At 54.6% G+C, this 22,450-nt stretch overlaps 2 protein-coding genes across 4 annotated transcripts; one reads left to right on the top strand and one right to left on the bottom strand.

Moving 5' to 3' along the window:
* Positions 1-666: 666 nt before the first annotated feature.
* Positions 667-7,068, bottom strand: DDX49 (DEAD-box helicase 49; the record flags this gene model as incomplete). The annotated part of the gene is made up of 13 exons (XM_084250038.1): positions 6,939-7,068; positions 6,274-6,397; positions 5,279-5,364; positions 5,001-5,122; positions 4,324-4,511; positions 3,999-4,139; positions 3,268-3,343; positions 2,829-2,905; positions 2,551-2,648; positions 1,653-1,727; positions 1,091-1,179; positions 931-1,002; positions 667-834 (listed from the first exon to the last, which is right to left on the bottom strand). The coding sequence occupies exons 1-13, from the start codon at positions 7,051-7,053 to the stop codon at positions 667-669; spliced, it is 1,431 nt and encodes a 476-aa protein (XP_084106164.1). The 5' UTR covers positions 7,054-7,068.
* Positions 7,069-7,436: 368 nt separating this feature from the next.
* On the top strand, positions 7,437-20,176 carry COPE (COPI coat complex subunit epsilon; the record flags this gene model as incomplete). Of its 3 annotated transcripts, XM_084249580.1 has the most annotated exons (10): positions 7,437-7,562; positions 11,278-11,340; positions 13,055-13,155; positions 14,555-14,707; positions 15,233-15,286; positions 15,717-15,798; positions 17,178-17,333; positions 18,801-18,869; positions 19,749-19,823; positions 19,932-20,176. In XM_084249580.1, 10 exons carry the CDS (start codon positions 7,437-7,439, stop codon positions 19,977-19,979), a joined length of 927 nt encoding a protein of 308 aa, XP_084105706.1. In that variant the 3' UTR covers positions 19,980-20,176. The 3 variants fall into 3 exon arrangements, with proteins under 3 accessions (XP_084105706.1, XP_084105707.1, XP_084105708.1); XM_084249581.1 differs by lacking the exon at positions 14,555-14,707; XM_084249582.1 differs by lacking the exon at positions 17,178-17,333.
* Between the last annotated feature and the right edge of the window lie 2,274 nt (positions 20,177-22,450).

Here is a 22,450-nt window from a genome sequence, read left to right as displayed (position 1 = left end):
CAGCCTGAGCTGTCAGAACTTAGGTGGCCCCTCGTCAATACCCTCTTCACTCTGGCCTCAAGCCTTAAATGAATTCAGGTGGGCAGGTGAGGCAGCCCCCAGAATTGGTGGGCAGTGGTGTTCACTGGGTGGGGGAGTGGTCTCCCTAAACCTCACAGATGCAACTGGAGAATGGTACAGTTGCTGTGTTAACCTTTCAGAGAGGAAACTGAGGCCCTGAGGCAGCTTCACAAACCGGAGGTCGCCACGCTGGATCACAGTGTAAAACTTTGGGCATGTCTGGACAGGAATGGAGAACCAGGGTGGGGTGGGATGACACGATATTCGAGGGGGGGGGGGAGATGAAGCATATTAGCCACCTCTCTTCCCCTGCCTCCAGTCCCTAAGAGATAGGGATATCAAAAGATCCATTTATTGAGTGCCCCTTGCAAGCAGCTTATTGTTCTGACCCTACCATACCATGAAGGGTCTCTGGCCACAGCCAGCCCCCCTTTCCTTCTCCGAGGCCTCTTTCCAAAGCTCGGAGGAGGGGCCAACGGGGACCACAGGGTGGATGAGCTGTACTCTGCATGATGGGGTGTCTGTACATGCTGCTGAGGGGGGCTGGCAGGTTGTGGTGGGGCCAGCTGTCCCCCAGGAAGGAGTCCTAGGCAGCACCCGTGGAGCTCAGGCCAGGTCCTGGGTTGAGTGGTTCTTAGGTTGGGTATTGGGTAAATGTCCCCTTCGGCCAGCCTGCTGCTGCTTCAATGTCCGCTGCACTTTTTCCTTGAAGCGCCGGTTCTTCTGCTTGATCTTAGCCAGTTCTGCTTTGCGCTTGGCTTCCAAGTCTGGGTCCTGGCATGGAGAGGACCAGGGGAAGGGGGTATCTGAGCTGGGCAATGCCCCTACAACCTCACCCACCACCTACCTACCTGCCTGCTGGGTCCTCACCTTCCCCTCCAGGATCAGCTGCTTCCGCTTATTGATCTCCTTCTTTTCATCAAAGTTGGCTGCCTCCAGTTTCTGATGGGAGAGGGGGTAGAATCCCGTCATGGAGGGCCACCTCTTGGAGGGAGCACCCTCACCCCAGGACCAGCTCCCCAACACTCACAATCTCACACTCCCTCCGCACCACGTTGACCTGTGTGAGAATCTGCAACACCTCGGCCTCCTCCACTGAGAACTCCTCCAGCTTCTTCTCTGTAGGGATGTGAGGCGCGGCAGGGGAGGGTAGCATGACAGGGAAAGACAGTTTACCCACAACAGTGAGCTCCCCTTTGGGGGGAGGGCACATGCAAGGCCATCCAGAGCTCTATCAGGTGGGCAAGACCAGGGATTCCAGCTTTCTGTCACTTAGTTTTTGGAAAGCATGCCCTTTAAAGCCAAAAGACATTTCGGAACATATGTGACCCACATTTCTGGCTCGCTACATATTAAACTACCCAAAGGGGTTTTAACACATCCAGGCTCTGTCCCTGGAGCCTCACATCCACAGGAACTACCCACACGCCTGAGAAACCCCACTCCCTTCCCACTTGACGTGGCTTTCAGCTGCTGAGAGCCACTGTAGGGAGCTCCTGTTCCAATGGTTGGGCAAAAGAAACTTCTCTAGGGTTTCAGACAAAAGTGACTTAAGCTGCTCACAGCCTCTCCCACTGTTCACACCCACTCACTGATCTGTTCTTCGATGGCGTGAACCAGGTGGATGTCGTACTGCGTCACTAGCGTGATGGCCTGGCCTTGTCGCCCTGCAGGAATGTACCAATGTACCAGTTATGTGTGTAAGGCCTGGATGAAAGGCCAACAAAAGCAGATCCTGAACACTTGGCAGCTAGGGATTCCTCCTGTTCAATCAAGGGAAGGAAAATCAAGGTTTGATAGGTGGGGGAGGTGAAGGAAACTCAGGGCTCTACCACCAGCTGGACCTCAGTCTAATGGGTGGTCTGTCCCAGGGCAGCAGCTACTTGTTTGACTTAAAAGGGGGTTGGAAACATGGATGTTTTCCCTTTTCTATGTCACTGCCAGGGAGCTCAGGTTCTAATGTCATTGAGAGGCCTAGATCTTAGGCACACTAGTTCTCCACTCTTTTTCTGTGACAATGATTAATGCTAGGACAGCACTCACAAGTGATGAGGCCCATGAGCCTGGAGCAGCTGCAAACAGGCATGATGCACCAGGCATCTGGGGCCCACAGAGCTGATATGACCTATCTAAGGCCATGGGTAGGAGAGAAGGTCCAGGGCCCAGCCTAGTCTGGCCCCAGAAACTATGCCTCTCCCCGTCCTGGGTGTGAAAGAATCCCACACACTCCATGCTCCTCCCTTCTGGAGTTGAGCAGACATAGGACACCTCCTGGCAGGGTCATGATGAGGAACCAAACCTGGACACCATGGGGTCACATGGAGAAGCCAGAGCAGCTGGCTTCGTGTCTGAAAGAGCAAGCCCCTTGACTTGCAAATGTTGCCTCCAATATCTCTCACCTGCTGCTATTCCCCCCCAAAGTCCCTACTGTTCACATGTGGGCAGGCTGAGGGATGAACATCCAAAGGCCACCATACCCTGCTTGCTCACCTGCACGGGCTGTCCGGCCAACTCGGTGGATGTAGATCTTGGGGAGCCCAGGGGTATTGTGGTTGATTACCACCTGCACTGTGGGGATGTCTAGGCCCCTAAGGGAAGAGGCCAGTCAGCACCACTGTTCACATGGAGTAACTGAAGCAGGGACCCTCTAAGTTCACTCAGCATTGAAACTGGGGCCACTTGACCCATGTCCAAAGCCAACCTCCCCCTTTGGCCCCTCTATGGGGGCATCATGGGGCAAGCACATGAAGCACCCTGGGGCCACTCACCGAGAGGCGACATCTGTTGCAATCAGGATTCGGTAGATGCTGGACTTGAATTTGGCCAGGGCAGCAAAACGTTCTTTCTGTGCCAGGTCAGGGGAAGAACTGACATCAGTATTTCAGCAAACATTTGAACATTTACTGGTTGGGGTATACCAGTTCCCGGGGCAGAGGCCAGGGCAGTCCAGCCCTCCATGGGCTCACAGTCCAGGCAACCATGAGGGAGAAAGGCAACCATGAGAAGGTCAGATGGACAGACACCACAACAGACACAGTGGAACAACAGGACAGGAAGGCCTCGCCAAGGAGGGACTTGTGAGACTGGGACATGGAAAGCAACAGCAGTGTGCCAGGCAGAGAAAAGTACCTGCGCAAAGGCCCTGAGGCTGGGGGAGCCCGGGAGGCATGCTGGAGTGGTTGGCATTGAGACAGCCTAGCAACTTACCTGCTTCATCATGGAGTGCAGAGCTACAGTGGGGAAGTTGAATTTGCGCAACATCATGCATAAGATCTGGCAGGTTCTGGTGGGAAGGACATGTTATAAACTCCAGCCAGGGTCCTGGGAAGGTGCTCCTAGCCTACCCACTCCCAGTCTCCAAGCAGATGGCCCTGTACTGCCAGGGAAGGAAAAGCAGGGGTGCAGGTGGTTGGACCCTGCTAGCTGACATCCTGTCTATTGACTGTTCCCATGGCCTAAGTCCACGAGAGTTGGTCCTATTTTCAGAATTTTTTGTTTTGGTAGCTGATAAATTTTTGGGGGCCAGCAGCCAGTTAGGAGGCCTCCCCAACTCCAGCCCTGCTGGAACATCACGATTTCTTGACAATCTCCCCCAATACTTCAAAGGAAGACCTGGTTAGAACTGCCCCTCTGGGTTATCTGGGACTGCAAGATGACTGCACTGGGGGTTGTGCTGATCTATGGGCCTCTGGAGACAACCCACGCACAGCCCCTCTGGTTAAGGTGGGTCTGACGAACCCTGAAGTCTGTTTCTGCCTCTGGGAAGGGTGGCCCCTCTCGGCCTCCTTGAGCAAATCCTCCGAAACTTCTGGTCAGAGCAGAAGCCCCAGAAACTGGCTGTGTCTCATGCCTGTGATGTGGAGTCACCCGTGGGCCTCTGTGGGGGTCAGGGGACAGGAGTCAACTGGGAAGGGGTGTGACAGGCCGCTCTTGCTCACTTGCACGTATTGGTGAAGATGATGATGGACCAGTCCTCATGCTCATCCTGGAAGCTCTGGATTAGGTGGACCAGATAGGCGTCCTTGACTTTCTCAGGCACCAGCAAGTAGCGCTGGTCCAGCTGCTCCACCGTGCGTACCCTGGGGATGGGCGACTGCTATTTTTCCTTCTGTGTCTACAGCCATACCATCCTGAATGCACCCTGTGTCATGCTTCCCCTTCTGTGGAATGGGGCTGATGCCCTGTCCACAAGGCATAACCTCTAATGGGTGTGAGCTTCACACTGACCACCCTGCCCTTGCCCCAATGTGGTCGTGGACTCACGGGGTCTGAGCCTCCCAGAAGAAGGGCTGGTTGGTGGCCAGGCCCTGCAGCTCCCTGAGTGTGTCGGTCAGGGTGGCACTGAAGAGCAGTGTCTGCCTGCGGGCTGGCACAGCTGCTAGGATGGTCTCCAGGTCCACAGTGAAGTCTGTGCAGCCCTGCTCCAGCAGCCGGTCTGCCTCATCCATCACCTGCAGCACCAGCAAGCAGGGGAATCTAGGTTAAGCACTGGTCCTGAGGGTGGGCACTCTCTCTTCTAAGTTTCCAGCACTCTTACCCTCTTGGCTCCAACAACATGCCCTCAGTCACCCTTCACTAACACAGGTCTCACCTTGTTGACCTCTGAGCTGTCATCGTCTCATGTCCTTCCTATTCTTTTTTTTTTTTTAATTTATGCATACAAAAACTGGGGTACGGGCGAGAGGTGTGGGAAGTGAGGATTCACCACAAACAGAATGGGGAACAGGACAGATTGACTGAAATACACTGCTGAGGGGAGCAGCGAGCGAGTCAGGAGAGGTCTGCGGTACCATGTGGATAGCTCCTTGGCCGGGGATCAAACTCGTGCTGCAGTGGCTGCAGACAGCTTCATAGGTTGCGTCTTAACCCCACCAGGGAGCCCCTTCCTCATCTTTTAAAATGTCTCCCAGATAGAGAAATCACTGCTTCACATGACTCACCAGAAAGCGGATCTTCTTGATGCTGAAGGTATTGGAGCTGCGGAGATGATCAGCCAGGCGCCCTGGCGTGGCAATGACTACATGCGGTTTCCGGGAGAGCTCCAGGGCCTGGGCCACCATGTCTGCGGGCAGAAAGGGGGCAAGAGGTGGGTCTGGGTAGTTGGCCTGAGGTTTCAGGGCTCCACACTCAGCGCTCCCTGGGCCCCTTACCCACACCACCCAAGGTCTCCCTGATGCACTGTACCGGTGCTGCTCAGAGATCCCCTGGCTCCCCTTACCCATGCCGCCGACAATGATGCAGTCTTTCAGGCCTAGAGGCTTCCCCAGGACCCGGAACTGCTCAGCAATCTGGTAGGCCAGCTCCCTGTAGGCAGAAAGGATACAGGTTGGATCAGATAAAGAGTCTATGTCAGCCTCCCATTCCCTTCTCCACCCAGGACCACCCTCTCCTGTTCACACACCCTCTGAGGCTTCCTGTCCCCTTTGACCAAAGGCTCGGATACTGAACATTGGAGGCCCATTGTGATTCCTGGTCCCTCACGATGCTGGGCTCCAGAAGATATCCCAACAGCCCTTTCCCTATCAATACCACCCAAACTGGCCTCTCTTCCTCCCATGGCTTTAGCACTACAGTCGCCAAAGCCTGACAGTGTTAGTCTCTTCTCCACATCCCTGCCCAGCTCCACACAGGCTCCGAGTATGGGATCCCCAAAGCTTCAGACCATCTACCCACTTCCTCATCTCTTGTTTTGCTCTGCCTTGCTCACATGCCTTCAGAATCAATCCTAAACCTCTTGAGATCCTTCTCAAGCTGGCTCTAACACACTCAACCCCCAAGACCCTTTCTTCCCTGCCTTCTCAGTCTTCGCATAAATGCAGTTCCCTCTGCCCAGAATACCTTCCCCCAAGTTTTTCCCTTTGAGGCACTCTTCTCATTCTATAAGGCATCCCTTGAATGAAACCTCCCTCACTCCCCCACCCCACCATGCTCTCACAACATGCAGCACCTACCTTTCTTACTGTCCTTACAGACCTATATGTCAGTCACCATACCTGTCTACTTAAGGATGGGGAATGTATCTATTTATTGGATCGCAAGACTGTTCACACTTTTTGCACACCATCTCGCATAATTCTTCAATGCCTCTAAGAGGCAGACACAACTTCTGTCCCCATTTCACACATGGGGAAAGCATGGCTCTGAGAGGCAAAGACTCTTGTCCAAAAGAATATAGATGGCTAACTCACAGCAAGGGTCCTATGGTTGGCTCACCTGGTGGGTGTCAGGACGAGGCAAAAGATACCATAGGGATCCTCAGACAACTTCTGCAAGATGGGTAGGACAAAGGCTGCTGTCTTGCCACTGCCTGTCTTGGCACAGCCCAGGCAGTCCCGACCTGGATGGAGGGCAAAGCAGCATCAACACATTCCAGGTGAAAACAGGCCAATTTTGCGACAATTAACACCTAAGGAACAATCACTGTGTGCCCAATAATGGCCTATATCATTTCCATTGTGACCAACTGGCAAATTCCAAGAGGGAGAGGCCCTTAGAATCTTCAATAAACAGAATGGGAAACTGAGTCTCAGTTTTGCCCAGGACACAAGCTGGTAAACAGAAGTTGAACCACATCCATCTTATCCTAGATGCCAGTTACTGGCAGCCTCAGTTTCCACGCGTAAAATGAAGATAACAGTGTAAGCTCTAATGGATTTCCCCAGTACTATCGAGCAGTCATTCACCAAACCCCTCCTGTGCTCTGAGGCTTAGAGAGTTGTGCGCGGACACACTGCAAGACAGTCGTGCAGCCTAAATGCCAACCTGCCCAGTCTACCTCCGTTAACGCTTCGCAGGAGTAGCGCGGTCAAAGGCTGCGAAAAGAAGGAAGGCGAAAGGAGCGACGACTGCTCCTGGGGAAGATGCCAGGCCACACTCACCCTCCAGGATGGCGGGGATGCATCCGAGCTGCACAGGTGTGGGCTGCTTCAAACCCAGCTGCCGACATTGTTCCACAAGCCACGATGACAACCCCAACTCCACGAAACCAGCCATACTCGCCGCCAGCCACGGGGCGCCTTTGAGCCGCGCTTCCGGCGCGTGCGGATGACGCCATGGAAATATTCGCGTTTATTGGATCCGCCTTCTGCGTGGAACCACCCACTCCAGCTCATTCAGCAATTCCCTAAGTCGAACACAGCCTCACCCTGTTTCCCGGAATCCCTTTTGCTCGCAGAATCTAATCGAACTACAATTCCCGAGACGCCCTGCGAGCCGTACTTGCGGCACCCTCCCCTTTACTTTCTATTAAGGGTCTCCCATTGGTTGGTCGCCAGCCATCGGGGAACGAGTAAACTACATTTCCCGGCGTGCTGCGCGGTAGCTCCCTCCTTCCGTTGACGTGTCCCTCCGGAAGAGGGGAGTGTGAAGGCAGCGATATGGCACCTCCTGCCCCAGGTCCAGTTTCTGGAGGTTCCGGGGAGGTGGACGAACTATTCGATGTAAAGAATGCCTTCTATATCGGCAGCTACCAGCAGTGCATCAACGAGGCTCAGCGGGTGAAGGTGGGGCCGTTCGGGGGCGGGGGGCCTCTGGGGGGCGCTGGCATAGGATGCTCCCTGGTAGCCGCCGGTCGTGCTCTCATTTAAAACCTTTCTGGTCTTCTCGTCTCGGCGGTTCCCCCGCGTATTTCTTCAGAACACGGCTAGGAATTGTTTTTGTGCCACGACAGAACGCGTATCTATAACAGTTTGTCACCCTTCTCGGAGTGCGCTTCCTCTGTGCCCTGAGAGGCATTTGGGTGAGGGAGGCGTTTGTACCACTTGCAGTAGTGATAGCAATAACTTTTGTTCACCGCCTACACTTTACGGCCGAATCCGCAGTACCCGCGAAGTAGGAGCTGTTGTTTGTCCTCGTTTTACCGATGAGAACACCGACGCGGGAGACAGTAATGACTTCCCGGATCTTACCCTGATCCCTTGTGCCGGTTATTTTGTCCCAACCTTGCCTATTTATTCATTCCTGATTGAGCATCTCCGTGGTCAGGCAATGTATTCGTGCTGGATGCACAGCAGTGACAAAATAGGCAAAACTTCCAGATCCCTTGGAAACTTACCTTCGAAAGGGAGGTTTGACAGTAAATAAACAAGAAGTCAGGAAGTTTGGTGGAAAATGGTGGGAAGGAACTCGGTTGTTTGAGAGCAGAGCCCAGCCAGCACTGGTTGGGTGGCAGGGTCCTTTGCCTTTTAGGGAGAGGCATGGATGTTACTTTCATTTTGAGAGTGAGGTGCTGGAATATTTTTAAGAGCTGTGAATATGGCAGGGTCTGGGGGAGGGGTGGTAAAAGGGGCGGGCAGACTCATGGCAGAGGTTTCGATGTTATTTTGAAGGTGCAGAAGGCCATGGGAGCACAAGCAAGGGAGTGGCAGACATCTTCACAGAGTCAGCTTGAGAGGAATTTGGACTCTGAAGTAGAGAAGGCTTGCTTTCCATGCCTCTGTCTTTGGCAGTGTGCCTGGATTCCTGAGCATATGATGGGAATGAAATCTCAGACGTAAAGAGTCTGAGGATTTGTTGAGGTAACATTTGCACCATTGTATTGGTTTTCCAATGCCTCTATGATGATAAACAACTGCTTAAGATGGCACAAATTTATTATTTTACAGTTTCTGTAGGTCAGAAGTCTGACGTAGCATGCTCCAAGCTAAAATCAAGGTATTGGTCTACTGAGTCCTTTCTGGAGGTTCTGGAGAGGAATCCAACTTTCCTGACTTACCATAGCCGTGCCACCTTAGCTCTTAGGGACTTCTCTCCAATTCTCTCCTGCCTCCTCTGTGTTCTTTCCTTAGCCAGGGCTATCACTGTACTGTGTGTCTACGAGCCTCAGTTTCACCTCCTGTCAAATGGGAATGATGCCTCCTAACTCGGTAGAGTCATAATGAGCTCTAGCGTTACATTCACATTCCATCTTGCAACTTTTGCCATGTATCTCTTTTTCTTACATCATAGCAATGACTCTGAATCTTCTCTTGTCATAATCTGCAAACGTTATGTCCTCACTGAAAGAACCACCATTACCTTCTGTACGGGGAGTGACAGAAAAGGAAGAGAGGGAAACCAGGCCAAAGTCACCCTGGCTGGGGGCATGCCATGGCCAGCCTCTGAGCACAACCTGTCCCCTCTTTGGTCACATGGTGAGGGTGCTCTGGTCCTAAGCCTAGGTGCTGCCTCAGTGCATCAGAAGAATGGATGTGTCCCTGCTGAGATACTCAGTGCACTTTAACTCTGGTCCTCAGAGCTAACTCTGACTAAGCCTCAGGCATTCTGTGCTGCATGGAATGGTATCTTAAAAAGATAACATCCACCATGTGTGTGACTTATTTGGGAAGGGAGTTTTTGCTGGCATAATAGTTAAGTGAAGGGTCTCTGGAGATCAGCTAGGATTTAGGATGGGCTCGAAATCCCACTGTAAACATCTTTCTAAGATAAGGGGAACGAAAAGTTTCAGACACAGAGAAGGTGAGGGCAGATTGGAGTGATGGCACACTCCACACCAAGGATGGGCATGCTTGCAATCCCAGGGGCTGAGAGAGGTAGGAAGGGTCTTCCTATGGGGCCATTGGTGGGAACATGGTCCCGCCAACACCCGGGTTTTGGAAGTCTGGTCTCCAGAGCGAAGATACTTGGGTTTCAGTTTGTGGGAGTTCATTCATCAGCTCCCAGCAACTTCAATAGGTAACACCTGGTCAAACACATGATGTATCATTGCCGTTGATCATCACCATGTCACTGTTTGTCACTTTTCTTAAGTGCCCACAAGATGGCAGGCAGTATCCAAGTGTTGGGGATGAAGCAGTGAAGAACGCCTCAAGGAGCTTGCTGTCCAGTGTGTCCAGGGACCAATGGCCACATGGGCAGCAGAGTGAAGGGATGTGACTCCTGGCCCCATCGCTGTCCTCCCTAGGCAGTACCCCTTGTCCTCAGGCCTCGCAACACCTCTGAGCCACTGGAGTAGTACAGGAGCACCCAGTGGGGACTGGGGGCAGTCCTGCCATCAGGGATGGGGAACACAGCATCCACCTGAAATGGTACATGAGTCTCCCGGTACTTTGATGGGGGTGGGGCTGAAACTGCTGCCTGACAAGCTTCTGGAGATACTACTGCAGGTCGTTTGTCCTCATCAATGCCCACATATGAGGGCTATTTGAAGGTTATTTATGGCCAGATCCCCAGCCTGGCCACCAAGGCTAGAGCAAGCTGCTGGTACCCTAGGGTGAAGTTGACCTGTCAGATCAGGGCCAGGAGCCAGGCTTCTCATTTGAGGCAGTGTTGGGCCTGGGAGGACATAGTCGCCGCCCTCACCCCTCTCAGGCTGGAGAGAAGAGGGCTGGCTCAGTGAGCAGAAGTGCAGTCCCGATGGACTCCCAGTTGTCAATTCCTCGACCCCTTGTCCCTGTACCCTAGTTGCTGGACCAGCTGCCCCATTGTTTGCTTTCCTGGGGCCCATGGTTTAAAGGCTGCTGGAGTGATCACCCTGAGGTGGCCTGTGCCCTCAATTGAAATTGTGCCCCTGAGAAAGGGCCCCTGCCTGCCTGCAGCCTCTTGGTCTGGCCAGGGTTTCCTCACAGTAACTCCCACTTCTTGGCCCTGAGTAGTGGCTGGGCTGAGGGCATGAGCCGTGGGCTATTTCCCTGGGATTTGGCCTTGGTCTGGTTGGGTACAGATGTCATTGTACCAGGGTAGCCCTGCCAACTCTACAGAAAAGTCCCCTGAGGGAGGCAAACCATGTCTCTTGTTTGTCATGTTTAAAGAAAGCTTTTTGGAGCAAGAGCAGGTCAGAAACAAGATGTGTAGAAGTATTTGCCACAGAAAGTTCTCTCAAGTGGCTTCCTGAGCCCTGTCTGTGCTCCAGCCTCCCCACCTACCTTAAGACTGTTGCTGACCCAGCATGGGGTACTCCTTCAAACACCCTGACCACACACACTTTTGGACAGTGGCAGTTTGATCCGCTGCACCCGGCGGTCGTGAGGTTGAGGCCTGAGTTCCACCCTGCCTCTTGCTGTATGAATAGAGTGGCCATGGCAGCTGTAGGGGCCTGTTCCTCACTGCACAGACAGGTGCTGATGGGGCCTCCTTCCCAGGGTGGTGTATGTGTCGGGGGGAAGTCACAAGGCAGTTTCAGGAGCCAGGCTTGGGACTCCACTAGGGCAGCTGGGCCCTACCTCTGAGGACCTGTCCATACAAGGGTCCCTGAGTCCTGACCTGCCTCTATTTCCACAGCCATCCAGTCCAGAGAGAGACGTGGAAAGGGACATCTTCCTGTACAGGGCATACCTGGCACAGGTGAGTGTGGACAGGGTCAGGGCTCTAAATGCCTGGTGAGGGGAACAAGAAGAGTGGGCCCAGGACCATGAGCAGCTGGTGTGGTCATCCCAAGTAGATAGGTCATGTCCCCAGAGTTCTGGAATGCCAGGCCAGAGGGACAGTGCCAGGATTTCTTACTATTCTCTTTTACCTGATGGGTAGATCTTATTTAGCGTGGTGTTGGGTTTACACAACAGTAACAGAAACCCCCCACTGCCACCCCCATGAGAAGGCAACTTCTTGTGTTACCTGAGTGGGTGCTTTGTTACAGCCACTGCACCTGTAAGGACAGTATTGTTAGCTAGTCCATAATTCACGGTAGACACCAGGGCCTTTAAATTGCATTGTTGCCCTCATGAGATGCCAAGAAGGCCTCTTCTTTCTCTAAAGACACCCAGGTGGTACAAGCAGGGCTGAATGTGCCCGCCTGGCTCCCCCAGACCCAGTATTCTATCTGCCTTGTCCCCAAGTGTTGTTCTTGGAGCTGCCCCTATCTCCAGGCTCTGGTAGCCTTGCAGGGTTCCTCCCACCTCTTTCTCTGCAGGGTGTTCTAGTACCTGACAGGGTCCCAGTTAATGCTTCCTCAGCCTCAGGGTAAAAACTCAGGCCTGGGGCCTCCCCGGTGGCGCAGCGGTTGAGCGCTGGGTTGCGAAGCTGCCCGCAGCCTCTGCAGCGCCGGTTCTATCCCCGGCTGCTCCCCAGCCACCGGAGGAGGGTCCCACATGGCGTGCAGACCTCTCCTGCCGCCCGCTGCTCCCCTCAGCAGTGTGCTTCGGTCCTTCTGCCTGCTCTGCTCCCCTCTCTGGCTCTGGTGAATTCTCTCACCCTCCCGCGCTTCTGACTGTACCCAGTGCTTGTATGTATAAGCAAACAAACAAACAAATAAATAAATATTTTAAAAAAAAAAAAAAAAACTCAGGCCTGGACAGCACATGTGATGTGGCGGGAAACTCCTTGGGATGCGTTCATGTGTATGTGCACACATGTCTATGCACATACCTTGTACATGAACTTTAAAAAAATAAACAGGGCCTCCATGGTGTTGCAAGGGGTTAAGAAGCAACCTATGAAGCTATCTGCAGCCACTGCAGCACAAGTTCAATCCCCGGCCAGGAAGTTACCCACATGGCGCAGCAGACCTCTCCTATCTTGCCCGCTGCTCCCCTCAGCAGTGTATTTCTGTCAGTCTGCCTCCTCTGTTCCCCGCTCTGTCTCTGGTGAATCCTCTCACCCCCCACACCTCTGGCCTATATACCCCAGTTCTTGTATGCATAAATGAATAAGTCTTTAAATTAAATAAACAAACAAACACCTGTGTGTAGCAGTAATAACCCTGACAATGTAGGAAGAACTCAGTGAGAAGTAGGCCCCTGACTCCAGGCCCTTCTCAGAGGAACCACTGGCACTATCTGGTTTCAGCGCAGAGGTTCTGTCAGGTGTGTGTTTTGCTTTATTATTTCCCAGGACCCTGTCACCTCACTGGAGTCTGGACAGTAACCCTTCAGGTCGTCAGCTAGGATAGTGGGCAGTGTGACCCAAGGGGGCCTTTGGTGGAATGGCATCCGGTGACTGAGGGGTCCATACAGTAGTGGGCACTTGCCCCAGGTGTTGGGCCTCCCCCAGGGCATGCATTTTGGGACTGATGGCAGAGATCCTGCAGGGAGCCGCACTGACCGTGTACTTGTTCTCACAGAGAAAGTTTGGAGTGGTCCTGGATGAAATCAAGCCCTCTTCAGCTCCAGAGCTCCAGGCTGTGCGCATGTTTGCTGAATACCTGGCCAATGAGAGCCAGAGGTGAGGGGGGAGGGTGGGTGTTCTACCTCCTTGTCCCTCACCTTCTTCTATCTCCTGTACCCATACAGTGGAGAGCAGTGAAGGACCAGCTTCAAAGGGGTGGGAGGGGGGTAGGGGCAGGGACATGAGTGCAGATGTCCTTAGAGAATGCCCACAGGTTAAAGGTCAGCCTGTGGAAACATCTCCAGAGTGTGGGGGGCCAAGGTGGAGGGTGGGCAGAGACACTCCAAATCCTCACCCTGGGCTGGATGTCCACCCTGAGCTGCAGACCAGCGATTGTCACAGGGGAGGTGGGGGTCGGGGCTCTGGGGCCCTAAGACCCCATAGGTTGCTCTGTGCTTGACTCCTCTGTGGGCACCTGTGACAGCACATAGTACAACCCTACCAGTCTCAGGTGGACCTCTGGGCATTTGTACAGGCTGTGGTCTTATTGGTCAGATGCTCACCCAGGGGCGTATTAGCTCCCGACTCTGAAGGTGGGAGCCATGCCACCTGCCTCTGTGCGGGGTACCTGGCACAACCTAGCAGGTTCCCTCTACATTCCATTCCAGCTGGTCAGCCCCTTTCTGCTTAGAAAGGGGTGGGAAGCTGGGCCCTCGAAGAGTGCTCCAGAGAATTGCATAGGGCAGATGCTCAGGGGAGCAGGCAGCTGTCAGTGTGTCCATCCTGCAGCCACATGCTGCCCCCAGGTCTGCTCAGCAGGCAAGTGGTGGAGAAAGTGCCAGACCCTATGAAGATGATGGTTTCATGTTGCAGTCATGACACTGACATCACAGAACAGTGGTGGCGTGTGTGCGGAACCCGGCAGGAAGCTGCATGGGTGGCCTAGGGGCTCCTCACACCAACCCTGTGTAACCCTGTGCAATGTCACATGCAGAGCAAGACACATGCTCAGAATTGAAGTCATGTACACTGGGCACCTCCTTGGTGGACACAAAGATGGGGATGGGCATGTCCTGCCCTCCAGGGACCCTTTTATATATATACTTGGCCCCCAGACTGCAACGCCCTGCACAGCAAATACACATTCGTAGAAAATGAACCCTGAACAGCAGCTTTTGTGTACAGGTGACTCACACAACCTCATGGCTCCATTGTAGTGCCACTGAGAATGAGTCAGGCCATCCTCCATGTTCAGGACATTGGGGTACCACACCCCAAGTGCTGAGGACCAGGAATGCAAAGCCTGGGCAGAGGTGGTATGTGATACCTTCTACATCACATCTCCCCGCTGCATTTTTCTGATTGCTTGGGGCTAAGAGTGCCTAGTGGGGGTGGGGAGGTCAGCACCCAGCGGGTCAGCAGTTAGCCAGTTCTGCCTGCTGCTGCTGTGCACCTCCAATGGGCTGACTCACCATCTCTGGGCCCATCTGCTCGCTGAGACTACCATGCTTTGCAGGGATTCAATAGTCGCTGAGCTGGACCGGGAGATGAGCAGGAGTGTGGATGTCACAAATACCACCTTCCTGCTGATGGCTGCTTCCATCTACTTCCATGACCAGAATCCTGATGCCGCCCTACGTGCCCTGCACCAGGGAGACAGCCTGGAGTGGTGAGTGTTCCCTCTTTATTGGGGGTACAACCTGGAGTGGCAAGTGTCTTCTCATGTCTCTAGGCATCTCAGACTTTGTTGGCAGTTGTCATGGAGATGGGGGTGGGAGGGTTGCTATTGAGCTGGCAGCTCTGCTTTGCACCCCGCAGACTCCTTTCTGCAGGCATGGGCCATTGCTCCAGGGACATGGTGCTCGGGGTAAAATTCTTTGTTCCTTACTGCAGAGCAGAAGCACCTCTATCTGCCATTGGCTCCTCTCTGGGGCCGATGAAAGCAGAACTGGGGGATGAGCTCTGCTCCCAACATGCCACCCTCTTCACAGCACGGCATCTGTGACTGCCCAGGGAAAGGAGAGTGTGGTACAGGCAGAAGAGCGGCCAGGGAATGGCCAGGGGCCTGGAATCTGCACTCAGATTATCAGCAGCCCCTTTGCAAGGGTTATGGAAGGTGGCACCCATGTGGAATGAGCCCTGGCGGCGGGTAGTGTGGGGAATGGGCCCACTGACTGACTGCCTTATCCTGCAGTATGGCCATGATGGTGCAGATTCTGCTGAAGCTGGACCGCCTGGACCTGGCCCGGTGAGTTCTCCCCTCTACCCCACAGGAACTATGGACAGGCCACGCATGGGGATGTCTGAGCAGAGACCAGGCCAGTTTGTCTCTTTCAGAAGACAGACTCTGAGTATTGGTGCCTCAGTTGTTTTTCCAATTTATCCCAGTCCCTCCAGGTGGCGTACCACTCACTTGTCCTTTTCTTAGTGTGTTACCTAGAGAATGAGGGGTGGTGCCATCTGTGCCTTAGTTTCCTTCAGTGAGGCAGGTGGCTGGGCCTGTTCTGCAGGGTTGAGTGGATGGAGAGGGTGCAGGGTGGCGTGCAACAGAGGGACAAGGCAGCTGGGCCAGAGCTCCACATCCTGAGACCTCATGAGTAAGATGAGGGGGAAGAACTTGGGGGATGATGGCTGGGTCAGCATTGACCACTCGGCCCTCTCCCACTTCTCTGCCCCAGGAAGGAGCTGAAGAAGATGCAGGACCAGGATGAGGATGCCACCCTCACGCAGCTGGCTACTGCCTGGGTCAACCTGGCTGTGGTGAGCCCAGACCTGGGTCGGGGTAGGGTGTGGGTAGGCACCTTAGAGTGAAGGTGGGAGGTCTCCCCCACCCCAACTGCTCCTGAACAATGTGTTTGTATTGGGTGGTTGTGGCGGGGCGGGGAGGTGGGGGAAGTTGTTCCATGGACTTGCTGGACCTGCTGCTTCCTTTGGGGCCAGGGATTCATTCCTAAAGGAGCTCCTCGGGCTGCAGGGCCCCTGCCCATGTCCCCTTGGCTCAGCCTCAACCCTATTCAGGGCTGCTCCTAGCTGAGAGGCTTGGCCAGAGCCCGCAGGAATGAACTGGGAACTCTGGGGCCAGACAGAGCGAGCATTTCCTTGCAAATTCTTCTCCCAACCAATGCAGCCTAGCTGTGCACCCTCTCGCTTCTGGCGCAGAATGGGTGCGGGTGTCCCGTGGCACCATTTCTGAGCCCAGCCCCCATCTACCTCATGCCTGAACATCTTGCTCTCTTGGCAACAGCCCCTTTTTTTGGCTTTGCCATTTGGCTTCCTTTTTCTGAGCCACTCTTTTGTTTGGGCCTTTTGAGATGCATTCCCCATCTGCAGGCACTGTCCTGGGAGCCAGGGCCTCCCCAGGCTGGTGTCCAGTACCCATCCAGTTAGTGGACAGACCCTGACAGCTCATTCCAGCAGCCTGGTTTGTTTTCATGAGCCCTGCTGAGTCTCTGGCTCCCCTATGGCTGTGATGCTGTGCTTTTAGAAGGGGACAGAATCTCCTATTTAGAACCAGGCTGTTAGAGCAGGGCTGCTGGTAATGGGGCTCTGTGACTCCAGCCTGGTGTCCTGTGCTGCATCTCCCTCTGGAAGCTGAGGCTTCCATGTCTATAAATTAAGGGCTTGCGGGACCTCCCTGGTGGTGCAAGGGGTTAAGTGTCAGCACTATGAAGCTATCCGTAGCCACTGCAGCACGAGTCAATGCCCGGCCAGGGAGCAAAACCACATGGCGCAGCAGACATCTCCTATCTCGCCCGCTGCTCCCTTCGGCAGTTTATTTCAGTAAATCTGCCTGTTCTGCTCCCCACTCTGTCTCTTGTGAATCCTCTTACATCCCCCCACACCTCTGGCCTGTACCCCAGTTCTTGTATGCATAAATAAATCTTTTTTAAAAAATTAAGGGCTTGGGAACCCAGGTGTCAGGTGGCCATCGCTATCATGTGCCACTTCACTGCTCTGGAAGAGCACAGGATGCACAGGGGTCTCTACAGGGAAGGGCGGCACCCACAGGGTGTTTGTGAGGCCCAGCCATGCCAGGACCCTCTCCACACTGCACTGGTGGTGTTCTGTTCTGTGAGGGCACAGGCTGGACTGGGCCAGGCAGCAGGAGGACAGCTGTGATGGCAGAAATGTCCCCGCAGGGTGGTGAGAAGCTGCAGGATGCCTACTACATCTTCCAAGAGATGGCTGACAAATGCTCGTCTACCCTGCTGCTGCTCAACGGGCAGGCAGCCTGCCACATGGCTCAGGGCCGGTGGGAGGCCGCTGAGGGTGTCCTGCAGGAGGCGCTGGACAAGGTATGGTTAGGCCCATGCCCTCGGCACCTGGGCAGGGCAGGCAGGTAATGGGGCACAGGCTTGCTACAGGGTATAGCGGCAGAAGGATCTGGTCCGAGCCCCCATGGGCCTGCCATATGACCACTTCAGGACTTAATGTGAATCAGGTAAAAGATAAGATTTTAAATGAAAGTCCCGATTCAGCCTCTCTTGGAAATGGGAGGATCCCGTTGGCCTCACTTCTCACCTGGGTCCCTGCTTGGTCTAAGACACCCACCATTCATGACCAAGGGCCAGCTTTAGACAGGGACACTGTCCAACTAGTAGAGAAGGGACCTTGGGCCTACCCTCCCGGGGTGGCTACAGCTGCCTCCTGACTGATGACACCTGAGGTCTTTCATGCTACTTCACAATCCGAAAAGACATCAAAACTTTTTCCATTTTGGGGGAAACATTGTTTTGTGTTTTTGATGAAAGATGGGCATGGTGCAAAGCTCTGCCCCCCTGTCTCTGCTGGTGTCCTTAGGCTGCATGTGTGGTACCAACTCGCCTGCCAGGCCATGCCCTGCCCACACTGACCCCCATGGCCATGCCATCTGAGAGGGTCCATCCAGCTTAGCTGCCCTCTGCAGTCAGGGCCAGTCAGGAACTCCTGACCTGGTGGGCATCTCTGCCAGGTTATGTCCCTCCCCTCCCCAGAAGGACCAGCAGTGGGGTCCCCAGTTAAACGACTCCCTGCTGTTCTTGTCCCCTGAAACATCTTCCTGCTGGCAGCTGCCCTGCAGTTTTGCCCACCTCTATGATGTGGGTATCCCAAGCTCCTTCTGTCAACTTCCAGAGATTTTTGTGTCCGTTCTTGTTTCTTTCCGGGCTGTCCACAGCTACTGCTGTGAGCTCTTGTCCTGAGTGGTGCATCTGCCCAAGTGCCCAGGCAGCCCTCGGAGGTTCCCTGGTGCCTGAGCCTGAACCCAGTGTGGCCTGGCAGGATAAGGTCACATTTGGAGATTCCCAGCAACTTGGAGGTTCCCTGCCCAGGCCCCTGGAGAACAGGCGGGATGGGTGAGATCTGACCTGGCCTGGGACTTCATCACAGTAGAGGTTGGGCAGTGGTAGCCTGGAGACCTTGGGTCAGACTCTGTTTTTACAAGATCTGTACTGTAAAGACACCCGTCCCAAATTGCAGCAGGCAAGGGGGCACTGGCTGCCTGACTGCTGGTGAGGAAACAGGCTGGGGTGAGGGAGATGCAGTTGGTGCAGGGAAGAGGGGCAGGAGCTAAGCTGCCCCTCAAGGTGGAGGGCAGGGCTCCCAGCTCACTGCCTGGCGGGGCAGCCTGTGTGAGGCACTCTGGGTCCTGTAGCCCCAGCTCTGAGGCTGACCTTGTGCTGGTCATGCCCCTTCCCAGGCAGCAGAGCCATCCTGCCTGAGACGAGGGGAGCAGGTGAGTGGGAGGCACTGACTCTGCCCACCCGATGTTCCTCTTCTTCCAGGACAGCGGCCACCCGGAGACGCTGGTCAACCTCATTGTCCTATCACAGCACCTGGGCAAGCCCCCTGAGGTAGGCCTCCCAGCCAGGTTCAGGAGGGCTTCCCAACCTTCTCCCCGCTTTCTTCCCCCTACCAGCCTGGGGTGGGTGGGGGTCTCGGGGTTGGCCTAGGATCAGGGTAGAAGCCCACTCCCCATAGGGGCTCAGCTGCCATCTTCCAAAGGGTCCCCACCCTGACCAGGATCACAGTTCAGCTGCTCTTTTGGATCCTACAGATGAGCAGGTGAGGCCCGTGAGCACCTCAGTGGGGAGTGGGCAACAGGACTGAAGAAGGGAATTCAGAGGAGCTGTCGCTGCAGGAAAGACTCTGCTCTTAGGTGCTCACCCAGGATCACATGACAGTTACTTGTCCCTTGTAGCAGTCCATCCAGGCAGACCCAGGACTAGGCGGACAGCCTTCCAATGCACCCCAGAATCTACTCCCAGTCTCAGAGACAGCCAGCCAGGTGGCGTCAGGACCAGGGGCTGGGGGGACTGTGCTAGGATCAAGGGCTCTGCCTGGGACCCAGGTACCAGTCACCAGAGCTTTGGGGAGGGGGCCTCCATATATTGTGCCCAGAAAGAACTCATCACTTCAGCCCTGTCCCCCCAGGCCTTGCCTTCTCCCAGGGCCAGGCACCCTGTGGTGCTGTCTCCAGCTGTGTCCCAGGTGCGGGCTCTGTACCAGGCAGTGTTCCCAGCAGGACTCCCTGACCCTGAGGGGCCTGTCATCAGACTGATTCCCTGGTGTGGTGGGATGAGGAGCCTCCAGGGTGATGGAGGAGATGGGAGAGACAAGGACTCCTGCCTGGAATATGCTGGAATCCCTTGTGCCTCCCTCCCCTATCCTGTAGCTTAGGGCCAACATGGGGGTCCCCATATTTCACTAATTGACCCTTGCCTCCCCCACAGGTGACAAACCGCTACCTGTCCCAGCTGAAGGACGCCCACAGGTCCCACCCCTTCATCAAGGAGTACCAGGCCAAGGTGAGCCGATGCAAGTGGTTGGTCTCCAGCCCAGCCCCCCAGGCCAGGCAAGGGACAGCCTGGAACTCACCTGACTCTCTCTCTCATATCCCCTCCCCCTTGCTGAAGGAAAACGACTTTGACCGACTGGTGCTTCAGTACGCCCCCAGTGCCTGAGCCCACCCAGATGCCTGACCAAATCCGAGCTGTGGGATGGCGAAGCTGGGCATGTTGCCTTCCCCGCCAGCACTCTTCCCTTTTCACCCTTTGTCCCACTTCTGTCAATAAACATGTCCATTCTGAATGTACCCACCCAATTCAAGTGTGCTGTGGCCACCTGGGACGGAGTGGTGCTCATGGGAACCAGGACTGACACAAGGGTCCTGGGTAGTGTGACCCTGGGCTGTTCTGGGATAGGGAGAGGACCTGGAGACCAGGGTCTGTGAGTAGCTACACCAACTACCCCAACCCTCAAGTGGCTGCCTGGTTCTGCTAAGCTGCAGGTGGCACAGCTGTGCCCCTCGAGCCCAGTTGGCATCCAGGTAAATAGGCACAGAGATAACAATCACAGGATTGAAGCCCAGGACCCTGAGGGGTGGGGGGTGTTCCGGCTTGGCTCAGCCAGGCGGGGAGAAGGTTATATGCAGAGTCCTCTTGGGAGTGAGGTCAGCCCCCTAGCCCTCGCTCCTCACTGCTGCCTGGAGGTGGTGAGTCATCGGCCAAGACGGAGACCTCCTGTGTGGACACACCGAGCTTCCTGCCCTGAGAGATAAGAGGAAGCTGGACAATGAAGGCGGGAGGTCAGTGGGCAGGAGAGGGGCAATAGCTGGTCTCTTGAGGTGACCTTCAAACTGTCCACCAAACAAGGGGCTGCCAGGACACATTCTGGGGCAGCAAGAAAAAACAGCCTATCAAACACATCAAAGAACCTGAGGAACAGGAATTTAAAAAACCTAAATAAGAGACCAGGAAAAAAACTAATCAATACAAAGTAAAAATCAAAATCAACAAGCAACTATAAACCAGAGACACTGGAGGCAGGTGGGGGGGGTGGGAGGTGGGGAAAGGAAGGACTAGAGTCAAAATAAGGGGGGGGTGCAATTGTATGGGGAATATAACCCAAACGAAAATGCATACATTGTGCAAAGATGAAAAAAGATGTAAGAATTATATAAAATAAAGTAGTTAAATTTTAAAAAAGACCCTGAGGTCACACTGGCTCTGAGCTGGACATGGCTGTGGTTTTCCTTGTGCCAGTGTGGGCCTGGACTTGATCATCTGGATAATAGAAAACACCTGGACCCCAGTCCCTGCTGGCCAGGACAGGACATAAGGCAAGGGCCCCACTGTAGCAGGGGCTCGGTCAGGGTCATGGAGCCATGCAATCAGCCAGGAGGCCTGTCATCTCTGGTAGGACCAGAAAGGATGCCACCCTTGGGACCTCAGTAGTCCCTTGCTGGGTCTATGAGCCTGGGAGTTGCTGGCCCAGCTGCCAGCATCAGGAGCCACTTTCCATCCCTGCTGTGTATACACCTGCCAAATTGAAACTGGAGGCCGGACCAGCACAGGGGGCTAGTGGGCAGGGCACTTCTCCCATTACTGATGGGTGTCATGGCAACCAGATAGTGCTGGATGGGAAGACCCAGGACTGGTCCACAGGCCCAATGGAACCTGCGGGAGCAGGTTCAGCCAGCCAGGGACCCCTGAGCAACACCCTGCACCCCAGGTTGACCTTGGTATTAGTCACACCTGGCTTCCAGTTGGACCTTGCAAACCCCAGCCCACACAATACGCATTCAAAAATAATGAGTAGGAAGGTGGAGACTTCCAAAGGGCAGAATGATGGGGGGCATCAGGGAAGCACACTGAGTGTTCCAGGATGGTTTCCTAGAAGGCAAAGGTGATGGCTGCAGCTTGGGGCACAGGGTCTGGTCAGTGGACAGTGGAAGTGTGGTCCCAATGAAGCTGCATCTGCATCCAGCCTGAATCCCCCTCACCATGGGTGCCCACTCCCTCCCCTTCCAGGCAGACCTGTGTTAACTTGCTGCAGAGAGGCCTCAGGTCCCCAGGATCACACAGGTGAAGTCTGAAACTAGTGAAGGAGGAGCCCTGTCATATCTGGGAGAACAGCATTCCAAGCAGAAGGAAGAGGCAGGCCCTGAGGCAGGACCGTGTGCAAGGTGTAAGATGAACATGAAGGTGGCCATTGTTGATGGAACAGAGGGAGTGAGAGGAGGCGGTAGTCATGTGGGATTCTGAGTGAAGGGCTGGGCTTTTACTCAGCAGTGGGAGTCATGGAGGGCTGTGAGTGAAGGAGGAAGGCAGGCTCCATGTGACTTCCTTGGGGTAAGGAGAAAGCAGGGATGCCAGGCAGGAGGCAGGAGGTTACCCATGGCCACATGAGGATGTCTAAGTGCAGAGAAGTGGCAAGATCAGGACATATTTGAAGGGGAGCCAACATGGAGTGCTGCAGTTCTGGAGAAATGGTGAGGAAGGAGAGATGAGGGTCCCCTTCCTGTTTTCACCTGTGCAGCTGAGGTCCAGTCAGGCTACTGGCCAGATGACATTTTGGCCCCTTCAGGTTGACACTGACTCCTGCAACAGGCACCTCGAGTGTTCCAGGATGGTTTCCTAGAAGGCAAAGGTGA

Source organism: Talpa europaea, assembly GCF_964194135.1.
Source record: "Talpa europaea genome assembly, chromosome: 12".
NCBI lineage: Eukaryota > Metazoa > Chordata > Mammalia > Eulipotyphla > Talpidae > Talpa > Talpa europaea.
The sequence above is the reverse complement of the archived record's forward strand: the minus strand, read 5'-3'. Positions and strand labels throughout refer to the sequence as shown.